This window comes from Herpailurus yagouaroundi, unplaced genomic scaffold, assembly GCF_014898765.1.
Source record: "Herpailurus yagouaroundi ecotype Mexico unplaced genomic scaffold, PumYag 181, whole genome shotgun sequence".
Taxonomy (NCBI): domain Eukaryota; kingdom Metazoa; phylum Chordata; class Mammalia; order Carnivora; family Felidae; genus Herpailurus; species Herpailurus yagouaroundi.
Genome location: NW_024412412.1, coordinates 14,040,876 through 14,059,361, shown reverse-complemented (window position 1 = coordinate 14,059,361; position 18,486 = coordinate 14,040,876). Strand labels below are relative to the sequence as shown.

The window sequence follows — 18,486 nt, the reverse complement described above, 5'->3', positions numbered from 1 at the left end:
AAAGCGGACAAAGCTGTGCTCAAAAAGAATTTTTAAGCCCTAAATGCATAAATTGGAAAAGAAGATGGGTGAACAATTACCTATCTCAAGAAGTTAAAAAAAGAAAAGCCTAATTAAGCCTAATGAAGGCAGAAGCAAGGACATAATAAAGAAAAGAGCAGGACTAATAAAATAGAAAACACATGTATAAATAGAGAAAAAGAATCAACAAGGCCAAAAGATGTTTCTTTGAATAAAATAAAACATTTGACAAGTCCCTAGCAAGAGGGAGAAAAAAAGCAGAAATGGTACAAATTTGCCAATGTGAGAAATAAAACAGAAACATAGCAAAGTCCTTGTATATATGAAAAGTAAGAGGGTACCTTGGATAACTTTGCTAAAATTTTGATAATTTAGGTAAAATAGACAAATCCTGTAGAAAATAACACTTACTGAAATGAATACAAGTATAGAAAGCTGCAATAGTCCTGTATCTTTTTTTTTTTTTAAGTTTATTTATTTACTTTGAGAAAGAAAGAAAGCATGAGTCAGGGAGGGGCAGAGAGAGAGGGAGAGAGAGAGAGAGAGAATCCCAAACAGACTCCAAATTGTCAGCACAGAGCCCGACGCGGGGCTCAAATTCATGAACCATGAGATCATGACCTGAGCTGAAGTTGGACGCTTAACCGACTGAGCCACCCAGGCGCCCCTTGAATAGTTCTGTATCTAATAAAGAAATGGAATCTATAATAAAAAATGGTCCACCAGCCCTTTTCAACTGGGATTCCATTAGAGTTAAGCCCTTGTGCCCTCTAGCATCCATTATGTTAAAGCAAAACAAAACGTGACATCTAGAATGGTGTGAGTTATGTGCCATCCTTGGGAGAAATAAGCAAATAGTCATCGAAAATATTTTTTTTGGTAAATGTTTACTTCTTGCATAGCCTTGGTTGTGAAAGGCTGCTTCTCACAAAGAAAATCATAGGCTGGGCTGGTGAATTCTCTTGGGAATTCTCCCAATGACTTATGGAAGGTATGATACCCACCTTACAAAACCTTCCGCAGGAAGTGAAAAAGGAATACTTTCTAATTTACATTAGGAAGGCTGGTAAACCTTGAAGTAAAAAAAAAAAAAAACCGACATTACAAAAAAAAGGAAATTAAAGACTAACCTCTCTCATGAACATAAATGAAAATTAACCCAAACACAAAATCAAGAAATCAAAACCAGCAACATATATAAAAACACATATAAAATACATCGCGATGAAGTCTGTTTTATTCCAGCAATCCAAGCGTGGTTTAACATTCAGAAGTTAATCAATGTACAATCTAGCACACTAAGAGAATAAAAGAGAACAACTTTGTAATCAATTTAAGAGTTAAGTAGACAGTAAAAATGTTTGAGAAAACTCAATATCCATGCATAATAAAAAGTCTTAGCAAACTAGAAAGAGCAAGAAACTTCTTTAATCTGATAGTGATTATCTACACAGAGCCTCAGAAAAATCATTCTACACGACAAATTACTGAAAGCTTTCGCTTTGAAAAAAGTAGAGTATTTTCTACAAAGGTAGACAACTAAGCCAATGGAATACAACAGAATATCTAAGAACAGACTCCCACATGTTCAGGTCAGTGGATTATGACAAAGATGAAAATGCAATGCGGCTGGGAAAGAAAGTCTTTTCAACAAATGGTGCTGGGCCAATGGGCTACCACGTGGATAAAAAGAAATCTCGATCCCTACCTCATACCTTACAAAAAAATTAATTTCAGATGAACTGCAGATCTAAATGTGAAAGGTAAACCAATAAAGCTTTTATAAGACAAGACAGGAAACCATCTTCATGACCCAGGGGTGGGCAAATAGTTCTTAAATAGCAAAGGAAAGCGCTAAGCAGACAGGGAACAACTGATAAAAAAGACTGCGTTAAACCTGAGTACTTCTATTCACCAAAAGGCAACATTAAGAAAATGAAAAGGCAAGCCACAGAATGGGCAAAGATATTTGCAATAGACATATTTGACAAAACACTCAAATCTAAAATGAAGAACGGCTACCAACCTACTGAAAAAAAAGAGAGAGAATCCCACAGAAAAATGGGCGAAATCTTGGACAGATGTTTCACAAAAAAGGACATCCATTTGGCCATTAAATATTATAATCAGGGAAATGGAAAAACATGAGAGTACTATACACTTACCACAATGGCTAAAATGAAAGATAAAGACATGTACAAGATGGTAAGAGCAGCACTAATCCTAGTCGCCTCCAAATCAGAAACTCAAATGTCCATCGATAGCAGAATGGATAAATAAACTGTGATAAAATTACACAATGAAATATTGCACAACAGTGAGCACGAATGAGCTACAATCACACAAAATAACACAGATGACTCTCACAGACATAATGGTGAGCACGAGATGCCAGACATAACATAACATATACCGAAAGATTCCATTATGTAAAGTTCAGAGACAGACGTCAGAGTAGAGATTACCTTTAGGGGAGCGTGGTAATGACTAGGACGGGGGCACCAGGGAGGGCGCTGGGGTGCTGATAATGCACTATACCTTGATGCGGGTGGGAGCCACACAGGTGTGCTTGCTTTGTGAAAAGTCACTGGAAAATTCATATCAGATCTGTACGCTCTGCTATAAATCTCTCCATCACTCCCCTCCACAAAAGAAACAAGTTAAAGTGAGATTAGGATACGATAAAAAGTGTAATAAGAAGGCATATGTATGCATATAACAACACTGTGAACAAACGAGACCTAACAAACACCTATAGAAAACTCACCCAGCAAGAGCGGAATACACATCCTTCTCAAGTGCACATGGCACATTCTCCAGGAACGGCAGAACATGCTAGGCCGTGAAACAAACCTCAACAGACTTAAAAGGACTGAAGTCCTACAAAATATATTCTGTGACCACACTGTAAGGAAATTAAAAATCAATAACAGAAGGAAACAATAAGAAATAACAGATGTGAAAATCAACACACTCCTAAATAACCAATGAGTCAAAGGAGTCACAAGGAAAATGAGAAAATATTTAAGAGCTGAATGAAAATTAAAACATACTGAAGTTTGTAAGATGCTGCTTACAGCAGTGCTCAGCAAGAAATTTACAGTGTTAAGTGCCTGTGTTAAAACAGAAGAAAGATCTCAAATCTGTAACCTAACCTTCCACCTGAAGAAAATGGAAAGAAGAGTAAAGAGTACACCTAAAGCAATCAGAAGGAAGGAAATAATAAACACCAGAGTAGAAATTCACAAAACGGTGAATAGAGAAATATTAGAGAAGATCAAGGAAACCAAAAGTCGATTCTTTGAAAAGATTCAAAAAAGTAAAAACCTTTAGCTAGACTGACCAAGAAAAATGGAAAGAAAGTTCAAGTTACTGAAATCAGGAGCAAAAGAGGGAACATCACTATCAACTTTAGAGATATAAAATGAATGATAAAGGTTACTAGCAACAACCGTCTGCCAACAAGTTGGAGAAACTAGATAAAGTGAGCACATTCCAGAAAGACGCGAACTACTCAAAGTGGTATTATAACAAAATTCTGAGTAGACTGAGAACAAGAGATTGAATTAGTAAACAAAAAACTTCCCACCGAGTCCAAACTCAGAGGGCTTCACTGCCAAATTCTACCAAACATATAAAGAATTCATGCCAATTCTTCTCAAATGGTAGATGAGGAGGGAACGCTTCCTAACTCATTCCCTGATCAGAATTACCCTAATGTTGAAACTAGACAAGGTGATCAGAAGAAAACGACGAATACAGACGTAAAAAAGGGTCTCAACAAAATACTAGAAAACTGAATCTAATATAGAAAAAGGATTATACACCATGACCAAGTGGGATTTATCTTAGGAATGAGAAGCTGGTCTGACATCTGAAATCAGTAAACCGTATGAAGAGAATAAAGGACAAAAAACACATGTCATCTCAATAGATGCAGAAGAAAAGCACTGGTTAAATCCAACAGTGTCTATGATAAAACACTCAACAAACTAGGAAAAGGATTTTCCTCAACTTAACAAAAGGCAACTACAACAACTACAGCAAAAATCATACGTAATAGTGGAAGACTGGAAGCTTCCCTACAAGATCACATACACGACAAAGAACAGAATTTTGTCTGTTCTCGCCATTTCTTTCAATATCGTATTGCAGGTTCAGGCCAGGATGAAGAGGCAAGAAAAAGAAGTTAAAAGGAACTGGAAAGGAAGAAGTAAAACCGACTCTATTTGCAGAAGATATGATCTTATGTACAGGACATTCTAAGGAATCCACGAAAACACTATTAGACCCAATAAACCAGTTCAGTAAGGTTGTAGGACTGCAAGATAAATCTGAAAATGAAATTAAGAAAATATTTCTATTTACAATAGCATCAAAAAGAATAAAATTAATCAAAGAAGTGCAAATTTGGGCTGTGAAAACTAGAAAACATTTTTTAAAGAGGTTAATGAAGACCTAAATAAATGGGAAGATATCCCAAATCCATGGATAAGAAGAGTTAAAACTGTGAAGATGACAATACCCACCCCACCCCTCAACCGACCTACAGACTAGCTGCCTTTTTTTTTTTTTTTTTGCAGAAATACGGAAATGCAAGGGACCATGAATAAGACAAACCATCCTACAAAAGAAAAACAAAGTTGGATGATGCACATGTTCTGATTCCAAAATAACTACAAAGCTACAGTCATCACAGTAGTGTGGTGCTGGCATAAATACAGACATACAGATTAATGGAACAGAATTTGGAGTCCAGAAATATAAACAATCACACTTACGGCAAACTGATTTTTAGAAACGGTGCCAAGATAATTCACTGGGGAAAGACCGTGTTTTCAATAAGTGGTACTGGGGACAATCACACACCCACAATACAAGAAAATGAAGTTGGACACACTCCTGACATCACACATAAAGAACAATCCAAGTGGACTGGAGACCTAAAAATGAGACTAAACTGTAAAACACTCAGAAGAAAACACAGGCATAAATCTTTGTGATGTTTGGTTAGGCAAAGCCTTCTTAGATATGACATCAACAGCAGAAGCAATAAAAGAAAGAAACAATCCGGACGTTTATCAAAATTAAAAATTTTGTACTTCAAACAAAACCATCAAGAAAGTGAAGGGGCACCTGAGTGGCTCAGTCCGTTAAGCATCTGACTTTGACTCAGGTCATGATCTCATGGTTTATGAGTTTGAGCCCCATGTCAGGTCAGCTTGAGCCCCACATTGGGCTCCATGATGTCAGCATAGGGTTCCCTCTCTCTCTCCCATTCTCCCTCTCTCTCTGCCCCTCACTCACTTGCGCCTGCCCTCTATCAAAAATTAATTAACTAATTAGTTTTTAAAAAGTGAAAAGAAACCCATAGAATGAGAGAGGATATTTGTAAGTCATTTGTTGGATAAAGGATTTGTGTCAAGACTACACAAGGAACTCTTATCACTCAATAATAAAATGATAATTAATAAAGAGATAATAAAATAAAATGATAAAGAATTTAAAACAAAGAGAAAGGATCTGAATAGACAGTTCTCAAAAAAATTTTTTTAAATATACTAATGGCCCAGCATTACCTTGATTCCAAAACCAGACAAAGACCCCATTAAAAAGGAGAACCACAGACCAATTTCCCTGATGAACATGGATGCGAAAATTCTCAATAAAATACTAGCAAACCAGAAACAACAATACATTAAAAGAATTATTCACCATGATCAAATGGGATTTATCAAAATCCGCAAATCAATTAATGAGGTACATCACACTGATAAAAGGATAAGAACCACATGATCCTCTCAATAGATGCGGAAAAAGCATCTGACAAAATACAGCATCATTTCTTGATAAAAACTTGCAAGAAAGTAGGGATAGAAGGACCATACTTCAAGATCATAAAGTCCATATACGAAAGACCCACAGCTAATATCATCCTCAATGGGGAAAAACTGAAAGCTTTCCCTCTAAGGTCAGGAACATAACAGGGATGTCCACTCGCACCACTGATACTCAACACAGTGTTAGAAGTCCTGGCCTTAGCAATCAGACAACAAAAAGAAATAAAAGGCATCCAAACTGGCAAGGAGGAAGTCAAACTTCCACTCTTCGCAGATGAAACGATACTCTACATGGAAAACCCAAAGGACTCCACCAAAAAACTGCTAGAACTGATCCATGAATTCAGCAAAGTCACAGGATATAAAATCAACGTACAGAAATTGGTTGCATTTCTATACACCCATAATGAAGCAGCAGAAAGAGAAATAAATCAAGGAACTGATCCCATTTACAACTGTGCTATGACCATAAAATACCAAGGAATAAACCAAATTACCAAAGAGATAAAAGATCTATACCCTGAAAACTACAGAAAGTTTATGAAAGAAAGGGAAGACACAAAGAACTGGAAAAACATTCCATGCTCATGGATTGGAAGAAGAAATATTGTTAAAATGTAGATACTATCCAAAGCAATCTACATAGTCAATGTAATCCCTATCAAAATAACACCAGCATTCTTCACAGAGCTAGAACAAACAATTCTAAAATTTGTCTGGAACCAAAAAAGATCCCGAATAGCCAAAGTAATGTTGAAAAGGAAAACCAAAACTGGAGGCATCACAATTCTGGACTTCAAGCTAGATTACGAAGCTGTAATCATCAAGACAGTATGGTACTAGCACAAAAACAGACACCTAGATCAATGGAACAGAAGAGAGAACCCAGGAATGGACCCACAAACGTATGGCCAACTAATCTCCAACGAAGCAGGAAAGAATATCTGATGGAAAAAAGACAATCTCTTCAACAAATGGTGTCGGGAAAACAGGGCAGCAACATGTAGAAGAATGAACCTGGACCACTTTCTTATATCATACACACAAATAAACTCAAAGTGGACAAAAGAGCTAAATTTGCAAGACAGGAAGCCATCAAAATCCTAGAGGAGAAAACAGGCAATAACCTCTTTGACCTCGGCTGCAGCAACTTCTTACTTGACATGTCTTTGGAGGCAAGGAGATAAAAGCAAAAATGAACTATTGGGACCTCATCAAGGTAAAAAGCTTCCTGCACAGCAAACAATCAGCAAAACTAAAAGGCAACCGACAGAATGGGAGAAGATATTTGCAAACGACATATCAGATAAAGGGTTAGTATCCAAAATCTACAAAGAACTTATCAAACTCAACACCCAAAAAACAAATAATCCAGTGAAGAAATGGGCAAAAGACATGAATAGACACTTTTCCAGAGAAGACATCCAGATGACTAACAGACACATGAAAAGATGTTCAACATCATTCATCATCAGGGAAATACGAATCAAAATCACAGTGAGATACCACCTCACACCTGTCAGAATGGCTAGCGTTAACAACTCAGGCAACAACAGATGTTGGCGAGGACGCGGTGGGAATGCACTGTTGGCGGGAATGCAAACTGGTGTAGCCACTCTGGAGAACAATGTGGAGGTTCCTCAAAAAACTAAAAATAGAGCTACCCTATGACCCAGCAATTGCGCTACTCAGTATTTATCCAAGGATACAAAAATGCTGATTCGAAGGGGCACATGCACCCCAATGTTTATAGCAGCGCTCTTGACAATAGACAAATTATGGAAAGAGCCCAAATGTCCATCGACTAATGAGTGGGTAAAGAAGATGTGGTGTATATATACATAGAATACTACTTGGTGATCAAAAAGAATGAAATCGTGCCACTTGCAACAGTGTGGATGGAACTAGAGTGTATTATGCTAAGCGAAACAAGTCAGAGAAAGACAAATATCATGTGATTTCACTCATATGTGGAATTTAAGACACAAAACAGATGCACATAGGGGAAGGGAAGCAAAAATAAGATAAAAACAGAGAGGGAGGCAAACCATAAGAGAGTCTTAGATACAGAGAACAAATTGAGGGTTGCTGGTGGGGCGTTGGGTGGGGGGCTGGGCTAAATGGGTGATGGGCATTAAGGAGCAAACTTGTTGGGATGAGCACTGGGTATTATATGTAAGTGATGAATCACTAAATTCTATTCTTGAAATCATTATTACACTGTATGTTAACTAACATGGATTTAAAGAAAAAAAAAAAAGAAAAAAACATACTAATGGCCAGTAAGTCCATGAAAATATGCTCAGTATCATTAGTCATCAGGGGTATAAATCAAAACCATAACGAGATCGTACTTCACACAACACTAACATGGCTAAAATCAGAAGGCCAGATTTGTGGTAAGAGTGTAGGGAAACGGGGTGCCTGGGTGGCTCAATGGGTTAAGTGTCCAACTTCGGCTCAGGTCACGATCTCACGGTTCGTGGGTTTGAGCCCCGTGTCGGGCTCTGTGCTGACAGCTCAGAGCCTGGAGCCTGCTTCGGATTCTGTGTTTCCCTCTCTCTCTGCCCTTCCCCTGCTTGTGCTCTCTCTCTGTTTCTCAAAAAATAAATAAACATTAAAAAAAAGTTTTTTAAAGCAGAAACAGACCAAATGCCCATCAGCTGATGAACAGACAGAAAAAAGGTGGTATATCCATATGATGCAGTATTATTTGGCAATAAAAAGGAATGAGGTACTAACACATGCCGGAATATGGATGGACCCTGAAAACAGTACGCTGAGGGAAAGAGGTAGTCACAAAACAACAAATACCGTCTTATCCCATTTATCTGACATGTCCGTAACAAGCAAATGTAGAGAGACAGAAAGACGAGTGGTTGCCTTGGGGGACAGGGGTTAGGGAGAACGGGGAGGGACCGCTAACGGGCACAGGGCTTCTTTCAGGGATGACGACAATGTTCTAACACCAGATTGTGGTGCTGGAGGCCCAACCCCGTGAACATACTAAAAGCCACTGAACTGCGTGCTTCAGATGGGCGAAGTACGTGTTAAGTGGAGGAACCGTGTGGTATGTGAGTTACACTGCATCGAGCTGTGAGCAGCCATTTCCCCACAGTGTGACCATTACAGAAGCACTCTCAAAGGCGACGTCGCATTCCATCACCCTGGGGGCCTGACGCCCGGCAGGCCGCGGGCATGGAGTGCAAGCTCTCCCGGCATCTGCGCCCCCTTCAGCACCCACCGCGACGTCCACTCTGGCGCCCTGCACACGGTCGATGATCAGTGATTATCTGACTTCTGCTTAGTAAGCTCTTTCCCCACAGATAATCGAAAATAAACTTGAACTCGGTAACAAGGTTCACAAATGCCAAGTCAGCGATGAACGGCCTCCCCAAATGCCCCTCTGTACGTTTTCTGAAACCTTGGAAGTATGGCTGTTGGTTACAAAAAAACCTTTTTCCTGGAAAACTACTTATGGACATTGATGCCACGGATAGAAACGAAGGCCCTCTTTGGCCTTGACGATTTAACATTTGCAAATTACCAGACTTCCGAACGGATAACCTGGCAGAGGAATCAAAGACACGCACACAACCGCACGGAAGTATAAATTTAAATCAAAAGGTCTTCCACGGTCACCTAAACCAATGAAGGCTCTGCATCGGTTTATTGTGACGGAACGAGGTGTGAGCAGAAATGAGCGTCTGGTGTCGTCGTTGTTGGGAAGCTGGGAGGAAGGGTGAGCGGTCAGAGGAGGAGAGGACAGTTATGTGACAGCGCGCGGGAGCAACAGGGCACCGCGGCCATTCTGCACGGTTTCATCCGGTCATACTATGAGCCCTTTCTCCGAACGTGACTCACCAAGTCTATAGGCTCGATTAACGGCTGGTCTGGTTGAAATACGGAATCCTCATTTTCTTCGCCATTCTTTTTGCGAGACATTTGTTTAGAAGGCAGCAAGTTATACCACAGAGTGAAAATCTCATTGGAAAACGGTAAGTCGGCCAAACTGATCTGAGTTCCAGCCTATGTGAAATGAAGGGGGCGGGGGGAGCAAAGAAGAGAGAAAATAACATGTTTAAATTCATATTTGCTTCCTCTCATACAATTAAGATTATTGGGAAAGCTTGTGTTAGGATTTAAAACATGCAATACTCATGTTCTAAAGCATCGGTGGATTTTTTTTTTTTTTAAACCTGAAGATGTCTTATATTTTTAGGTGCGACTAAATAAGAAATAATCCCAATCTAGAAGCCAACCCTAGGATTATTTTGTGAGATACTATTTTGCCAAAACCTAATGACAGAGCATGCAACTTTCTGTACGTGTGGAATTATTTTTAAATGAAAAGACAAAAAATGAAAATTGAAAGAGTAAACGACGAAGCAGAAACCATAATACCTCTTACAATATGCTGCAACATTTGATTATTACTCACAAAAACCCATTGTCCACTGTAAAGTTCAAAAACAAATAAAAACTCTATAGTGGTTCTTAAATGAGAGACCAGACAGCAAAATTTTAATTTGGGTAAGTTAGTAGTACGTCAAAAAAAGCTTTTACATTCCAGCGAATCACACATATGAGCCAGAATCTAACTGAACTGTATCATTTTTTTTAAAGGAGATTAATTAACATACCTACTAATTTTATAGCGCTCCCGACATCCGTATCTATTGTGCTACACGCCTTTCTGACAGCCTAATGAGTCTGTCTGTTAGCTTTGCTTCTTTTTTTTTTTTATTCTCAGGTAATATTATCAAATATTGTTTTCATATAAAGAAAAGGAAATACTTATAAGAAGTCTCTCTACCTTTTAAACTTTGCTCGTCATGAAGCGTGTTTTCGTGCTTCCCATTGTACCACCAAGGAGAGTCAACCAGAGACCCGTGCTGTTGTTGAACGCATGGGCACACCTCTAGAGGCTCACATCTGACCCCCCCGTGTCACCTTCCTGCTGTGCAACGGTTCTCTGGTTATTATGTACAGTGGTGAGCAAAACTCACTTTTAGTGACATATGAAGTCTTTTGCTTTAGCGTTTAAATATCATATTCCTCTCAACAGCAACACTGAAGTCTTCCTAGAAGCTGCAACGTCAGGACTGGGGAGAATAATGGGACTACACAGTCAGACTCCCGCCTGATTTCAATCTGTGACGGTGCATTATGCGTGGGGTGCATTTTGATACCTGGTTCCATCCCTCACCAGCTGTGTGACCCCGGACACGCTACCTCGTATAGCAGTTCTTTATCTGAAAGGAGGGTCATCATACCTTTTCCCTAGGACAGTCGCGAGGATTAAATGACAGAACGCATACGGAGCACCGAGCACAACACTCGTGCTGGGAATAATAAACACGCTCGGAGTGACAGTCGTGACAGAGCTCAGAGTTCGGCTTTAGCCAAAGGGTAGACTGGGTAGGTTTCCAGAAAATCACAGTTAAGAAGCAGATTTGAAAGTTCTTGAATAAGAGGATGAAAGCCAGAAATCACTACTCCAGATTTAAAAAAAAAAAAAAAAAAGGAACCCGTCACTGGGTGTGTCCATGGCACTGGGCGGATCTAGAGCGGTATCGGCACAGGCAAACGGCAGCTAGATGGCTATTGTCAGGATATGCAACCAGAGGTGTTACTTGATAATGGTTAATTGCAACACGACCTACCAGGCATTGTTCACTTTGGTGTTTACTGACAGAGCAGAGATCCACTCTCAGCGTCTTCTGCTGTAAGGCTGTTTGGGAGATGGCCACTCGGAACATATCATTGAACAGAATGGATTCTGTGGCTAGATGGACTTTCGTTCGAAACAGACAGCTGACGTCAGTTGAGGAGGGAAGCAGAGCAACCCTGAAATATCTGCGAAAGAACAAGAGTAAAACGGATTTCACGCGCACTTCAGTGATCCCAGACTCACAGTTATCGTCTGAAATGATCCGCAAAAGAGAGAAACACGGGAACACGGAGTTCATGGTCAACCATGACTGGTGCCATAACAGGTCCGTCCGAGCTCGGCGGCAGAGGGGCCGTGTTTGTGACCCACCCCGGCAGGCTATGCCCCAGCCTGCCACTCGCCACAGGGCTGCGGCAGAGGCGCACGATGGGAAAGTGAAGAGGAAGAAAATCTGCGGGGCGGACGAATTTCACGTCCCACCTGCCCACGTACAGCCAATTCCAAAATAAAGCTTCCTGAGCCTGGGAAGACAGAATCATGCTGTCTTTGTCCCAAAAAATACTCACCCTCAGTGTTACACAAGAGGTGTTTATGATCATTTCCCAGGAATGGAATACATTATCCTACTAGTGAAAAAGAAAGGCTAAGTAGCATATAAGAAAACTTAAAAATTTTAATTGTCTAGCATCACGGAAGTTTCAGATGCGACAAACTGTTTTAAGAGGCTTATGCTTTGTAAAATTCGGAGGAAGAGTTCGCGGAAAACGCTAACTTCTAACACTACCTTCAAATGATTTTTCTAAGCACCCGTTAGGTGAGGGTTCACAATTCTTAGAAACAGCGCGAGGTATTTTCTTTTCAATCCCAGAAAGAGAACACCCCTTGAGTCCCTCCCCCACCCCCAATTCCAGCCTTATCTAATTCATACTCTAAAAGATGCCTGTCTCCAATTATGAAAGCTGTAAATTCACGTGCAGGGCCGAGGCACGTCACGTTATTTCCGTATTTGACATCGACACTGATTACGGAGGTTCAGCATTAGTAGACTAGTGGGCCTTGGCCGAAGATATTTCACACAAGCTGTCACTTTTTGTAGTGTCATTATTTGGGCCAAGGCTTTCAGGTACGGGTTTAGGAACGTGGCGCTATGCGTCTCGGGGAAGTTCAGACCAGTTAGAGGAGTGACTGCCTGTGAGCTGGCGGGGACAGGGGGTGGGGGTTGCAGAAGAGCCTGCTGAACTCACTGCCTGAGTGCTGACACGGGTCCTGAGCTGTGCTGGTTGTCACCGTACCTCAGGGGCGCTTTGTGACTCCCTGGGGGGAACGTGAGAGTGACCGGAGTGGCAGTGGCAGGACATTTGGGGAGCCCTGCCCCGACAGGACGAGGTTGAGAAAATGCCTGATCTTGGGCCCTTCTGTGGTTGTCTCCTGGGCTTGTGGGCTGGCTCTCCCTGTTCATAGGTTCGATCCCTGGGGGAACCGTCATCTCCCAGACCCGCCACCCTGCAATGAAAAGGCTGCCAACGCCCCAGTATGTCCGCGTATTTACTGGCAGGGAGAAGTCACAAATAACAATACGAAGCCACTCTTCCCTGGCTGGACTTCCTAATCTCAGTCCTGGGAAGCAGGCTCTCTGGGGTGATCCGGATACTCCCCAGTAAGCATTCCTTCTTTACTGGTCTTGCTATTAATGCAGATCCCACCCACACCTTGACTCAGGAGGTCCTGTGAGCCCACTCCCCCCCTGAAATCTTACGCCCCTCTGGCTTTGACGATCATTAACACACAGACACCCACTAGCTCTAATCTACTGCCTACTGAATGATCTCCATCTAGCTACATTTTTATTTAGATCTAGTTTTTCTCTGACGATTCTTAGAATATTCAGGTGTGGTTAAAAGTAAACCCATAGGGAAAGCATCCAGAACTCTTACATTTACTCTGTTCAATGTCTTTCTCATTGAGGAATATACTTTATCAACGAGAAAAACATCCACCTGGCTGGGTACAGAGTCTGGGGAGGGGGGAGTCACCCCTCAATAGGACTTTCTTTTTTCCAAGCCCTTGTACTGGCAAACTGAACATATTATTGAGTGCAAGGCTGTAGGACATATGGATTCTGGATTTGAAGTCAGAGGTGCTCAGTTGAAATCTGGCTTCTTTCTGGTGCTCTATAGCCATGGACTGTTAAGAGAGTCCCTGAAACGCTGACTCCAGAAAGTGTGAATGGTGGTAAAGGTTGCTAGAGATACCTGTCAGGAAACACAGTCCCTAAGCAACAGACTACGGAGCAGTAATGACATCACTTCATTTGACGACGTGAAGTAACTTTAAGAAATTAATGGTCACGGGGAAACGAATACTTGATGTTAAGGACGCGTTACACGTAACACGATAAGGTGTTTGGCAAAGTTGTACCGATAAATTTAATCACCACATTTTCTTGTAACAGATCAGAAAATCCCTGCAAACCAACAGCCGTCATAATTAGGCAACCACAAACATTTTAATTAAATTAAAAAACAACAACAACAACAACAACAACCAGGCCCCAACATAGCACAATATAGAATTTCTGGCTGTAAAGGGAGATTCAAAAATCTTGGTTCCCAGGCTAATTAACGAATTGGCTGCATAAGGATCAACATCTAATATGGTTTTTGCACATTCTCCGCTTCTGTTTTATCCACTGTGGATTAAGACGTGGTCGGCCCGGCCATGTCCTTCTCATCTTTACCTGGATGAACTGCTCGGTTACAACAGACAATTTATCAGACGGGAACAATTTTCAGTTCCCCTACTTGTTCTTCGCTAATTTTACTTACACTTTTGAAGTGTGAGGTATCAGGAAGGCATGGAGATTTCGGAGCTGTGCTAAAATCACCATGAAACTTGACCTTCTGGCATCATATCTGTCAAGAGAGGAGCTGATGAGACCAGGAGAGAGCACAGGCCACTCGATGCTGCACCGAGTTCCAGAACACCGTCCGTCCCCGGGGGGCCTTCCCTTACCTGAGTCCGATCTGCACCTGGGCAGTCTCCACGATGGTGACATCCCCTTCACTGTACGGAACATCTTCAACTTCACTAGGCCTAGGGACAGGGCGACAGCGGGTGTAGGGGACCCATTTAGGAGCAGGGGTATTGACCGTGATGGTTACCGTTTGCCACTTAATGATTCCGAATGAAAACATGAATTCACAGCCCTCCGACACCACCCAGTGGACCTGACCCCAGTGAAAGCTCACTCTTTTAAATCTTTCTTCACCTTTTCGAGAGCTGTCTGCTTCCGAACCTTGAGGGGAAAGACTTCCTGATGCCTGAGACTTTCCTGAGCCTCCTTGGGGCCCACCACACCCCGAGACATACTCCAGGCTTTCAGAAAGACACAAGGAACTTCATGTGCCATTTGGGTACTGGCCAACGCCTCCAATATTCTCATTAAAATCAAGTTTTAGGGGCTCCTGGGTGGCTCAGTCAGTTAAGCGTCTGACTTTGGCCTGGGTCACGATCTCACAGTTTGTGGGTTCGAGCCCCACGTCGGGTTCCGTGCTGACGGCTCAGAGCCTGGAGCCTGCTTCGGGTTCTGTGTCTCCCTCTCTCCCTGTTCCTCCTCCGCTTACACTCTCTCTCTCTCTTAAAAATAAATGAACATTAACAAAAAAAATTTTTTAATCAAATTTTAAGTCTCCAAGCGGGTCAGGTGGGATGTTTTTGGTGTACAGAAATTTTCAGGCACCTCACCTCTTTAACACCGACGACCCTTACCACTGCACGAGCGGACTAAGGGCGCTGGTGCACTCACAGTCCAGAGTCCTCCCCCCCCCCCCAACCTCCGTGCGCAGCTATGAGGACATACAGGGTCACCGAAAAGCACTCCCGCTAAGTCCTTACTGTTTCACGAAGGCTTCGTAGACCCCGCTGTCTCCAGCCACAGACTCATCGGACACAGCAGCTGACACGCAAGCACTTTTCTCCCCAAGCAAGTGGATCGCTCTTCTTTTTGGTAATGATTTTTCCACATCTAGGGAGGGGCGAGCGATAGTTCCTCTTAGGATTTATCATTCAGAAAAGTTAAGTATAAAACCACACCCGCGGTTTGGTCATGAGAAATCCAAAACACTTCCTTCCGCCTGAGACTCCAGGACGTTGCCTTGTGAGTCAACAGATGTAGCTGATGCGAGGCACCGGGACTTCTCGGGACGCCGGTTAGTTTGGTCGTCGTTGGAGAGACTACGGTTTTCCTCTGTCCTGGCGGACGTGAGGGGAAGGGGCAGACGACAGACACCCTCACTGGGCCCTCGCCTCTCTCTGTCACTGCAGTTACCACGCACTCGGCAAGGAGGCCGCGTCCCTCCAATATTAAAGGTGTTTCTGCAACAGAGGGTATCTAGTACTCAATGGCAGACAGGCTCCTGCCTCTTTCGCCCTCCCCTTCTCTCCACAGGCCATATTCTGCGTCTCTCACAGAAGTAAAAGCAAAAAAAAAAAAAAAAAAAAAGTCTTTGACTTCTAGAATTCCTCACCGGCTAACACCGTTGAAAACAAACTTTGTGCCACTGAATCCTTAGCACCAACTACCACTTAACTTTTATCTGTAACTCATATTCATACTCTGCATCCTGCAGTGAGCCAAGAAGCGTTCATTTAAAGCTGCGATCCTATGTAATAAGCAGCAAGCCTGTGGAGCGCTTTCATCCTCCAGCGAGGGAGCAGGGATCAGGACTGGTAGGCATTTCGCCCCCCTTCTGAGTCGTGACTTTACATCTTGTTAAGACGTTTAAATTTTACGGCTTCAGATTACGGGATTGATTGCTGCATTTCCCCTTTTATTTCCGGCGGCGGGAATGCTCTTTCCTTGATGACCAAGTGCCGCTCTCCGCCCACCCCCCACTTTGTGAGGGGTGAAGGTGACGGCATGATTTATTGATTACCCCCAGGAATATCCACAGCAGCTGAAATTGACTTTGACCATGACAGAGACCGACTGGAAGGACTTCGTTGTCATTCCGACGGGGTCTCTGGCCTCCAGCCAGACGCGCATAAGGGAAGTCCGACTTTACCTGCGGAAGACTCCAGAGTGGCGAGGGGCACCGAGCCGTGTCACCCCCATGGGCCGCCCGCCCCCGCACGGAGGGCGGACGCTCCCTGAGAGGACCCAGTGCTGGCGATCTGGCCTGAAGGGGATTACTAGCCTTTATGGTTAAAAACGTGCTTTTTAGTTGTCTTCGACATTGGATACTCTTCACAAATAAAACTCTCGGATGTAATTCTTTTCGGGGGACTTTTTAGTAGCAGCTTTCCGATCGAATATGCGTTTCAAAGCTAAAAGCCGTGTCCCGGAAGCTTCCGCGACACTGGGCTTCGGACACAGACTTCTCGGACACAGCCGCAGACCCAGTGGCAGGAGCGAGGCTACGGCCGGGCAGAGGCCGAAGGACCCAGGTGGGCTCGGACCCCGGGCGGCTGTCGGGCCGGCCTCCCTGCCCCGCCCCTGAGAACTGAGTGTGGAGAAGAGTCGCTAGAGAATTCCAGACGCACAAAGAGGGCAAAGAGCCGAAACGCTCAAGATCCTTCAGGTCCAAAGCACAGACGAATGGCACAGAATTCTGGTGACACGGTGGTATTAATCACGTGAACTGAGAGCCGAGCGCCGGCGCAGGGAGGTGCTATGACACCCGTCCTCCCAGGACCCCACGAGGTGGAGACACCTTTCCTCCCGGGACCCCATGAGGTGTTAGGCACCCGTCCTCCCAGGACCCCACGAGGTGGACACAGTGTGTCACTCCCACTGTCCAGGGGAGGAGCAACAAGGCGGACGGCCTGGGTGAGGCGCTCACGCTCACTGCACCAAAGTAAGAGCGCAGGCCCGAACGGGCTCCGGGGCCAGAACGCACGGCCCAGACACCGCACTCCTTTCCGGGGGACAGGAGGGCAGCCCCACAGCTGGCTTCTGCTCCCTCCTGGCTACTAGGGAAACGCCACTCCTGTGCTTCTGGTCTCTGATGCTGATGATCTGAATGAACACGGGACTTGTAACTTTGGCTCCTTCCAGGCAGCGCCGCACAAACCACACCCGTGTCCCGCGTGCCCTGCCTCTGCCCCTGCTCCGGGCCACCAACAGATGGCGCTTCGGCCTTCAGTACTAGAAACCACACAAACGCGATGGATCTGCCTCTCTCTTTAAACGTCTGAGTTGGCCAATCAATTCATGCTTAGAATTCTTAGGACCAGAAATACAAAACAGTCTTCTCGAAAGGGCAGGAAAATGCTTGTAAAGAGGCCTGTCCCCCTCGCGTGGGCGTACGAGGTAGCCGAGTGCAGATCGGAGCGGGGCTCCTGGGGCCCAGCACTGGGGCTTTTCTTTCACATTCCCTTCCGGGCGAGCTCCGAAACCCACCCTCCTCCTCAGGCCACAGCTATGGTCATTTGCCAGCAAGCAAGGCATCTTGTTTGCTTTACAGCCACACCGAATATATGGAAAGCTTCCGCCTTGCAAAGGGATACAAACATGAAAAGAAAAAGAATTCGATTCTCCCTCTGTTTCTGTGGCGGACTACAAAGGCAGCAGTGAGAAGTCAATGGGCAGCTCCTTCCCCGGGGCTGCAAAAAGTAACGTGGCCACAAGATGGCAGGGTAACACCGGCACCTCGGAACCGGCTTTCCCCAAATTAACTTGAGGCAGAAAGGGAGAGTCTGGCACGAAACAAAAATTGTATTTATATAGAATTCCCTGAGCAGTCCAAACACTGAACCCCGGTACTAATTAGCTGGTATGCTAATTGCCTTGGTTTTAATCTGTTTTAGAGCAACTTTTAAAAGAAAGCCCTCTTCTTTGCCTTGCTATTTCAGAACGAGAATCTATGTGGAAGTATGACGTGTGTTCACAAAACATGTTCCCAGCCAGCTGCCACCGTACAGAGGGTTTCTGGACAACAGGACAGATACTTA

At 43.6% G+C, this 18,486-nt stretch overlaps 1 protein-coding gene across 3 annotated transcripts in view; it reads right to left on the bottom strand.

The window, feature by feature from the left end:
• The window catches only part of WWC2 (WW and C2 domain containing 2), a 202,070-nt gene that overhangs the window by 36,069 nt on the left and 147,515 nt on the right, over nucleotides 1-18,486 (bottom strand). For all 3 annotated transcript variants that reach the window (XM_040489881.1, XM_040489880.1, XM_040489882.1), the window contains 5 exons: nucleotides 15,430-15,559; nucleotides 14,548-14,628; nucleotides 14,361-14,447; nucleotides 11,528-11,720; nucleotides 9,726-9,890 (listed from right to left, as the gene is read on the bottom strand). In XM_040489881.1, coding sequence (XP_040345815.1) covers nucleotides 9,726-9,890; nucleotides 11,528-11,720; nucleotides 14,361-14,447; nucleotides 14,548-14,628; nucleotides 15,430-15,559 — 656 coding nt within the window. The remainder of the gene's footprint in view (nucleotides 1-9,725; nucleotides 9,891-11,527; nucleotides 11,721-14,360; nucleotides 14,448-14,547; nucleotides 14,629-15,429; nucleotides 15,560-18,486) is intronic.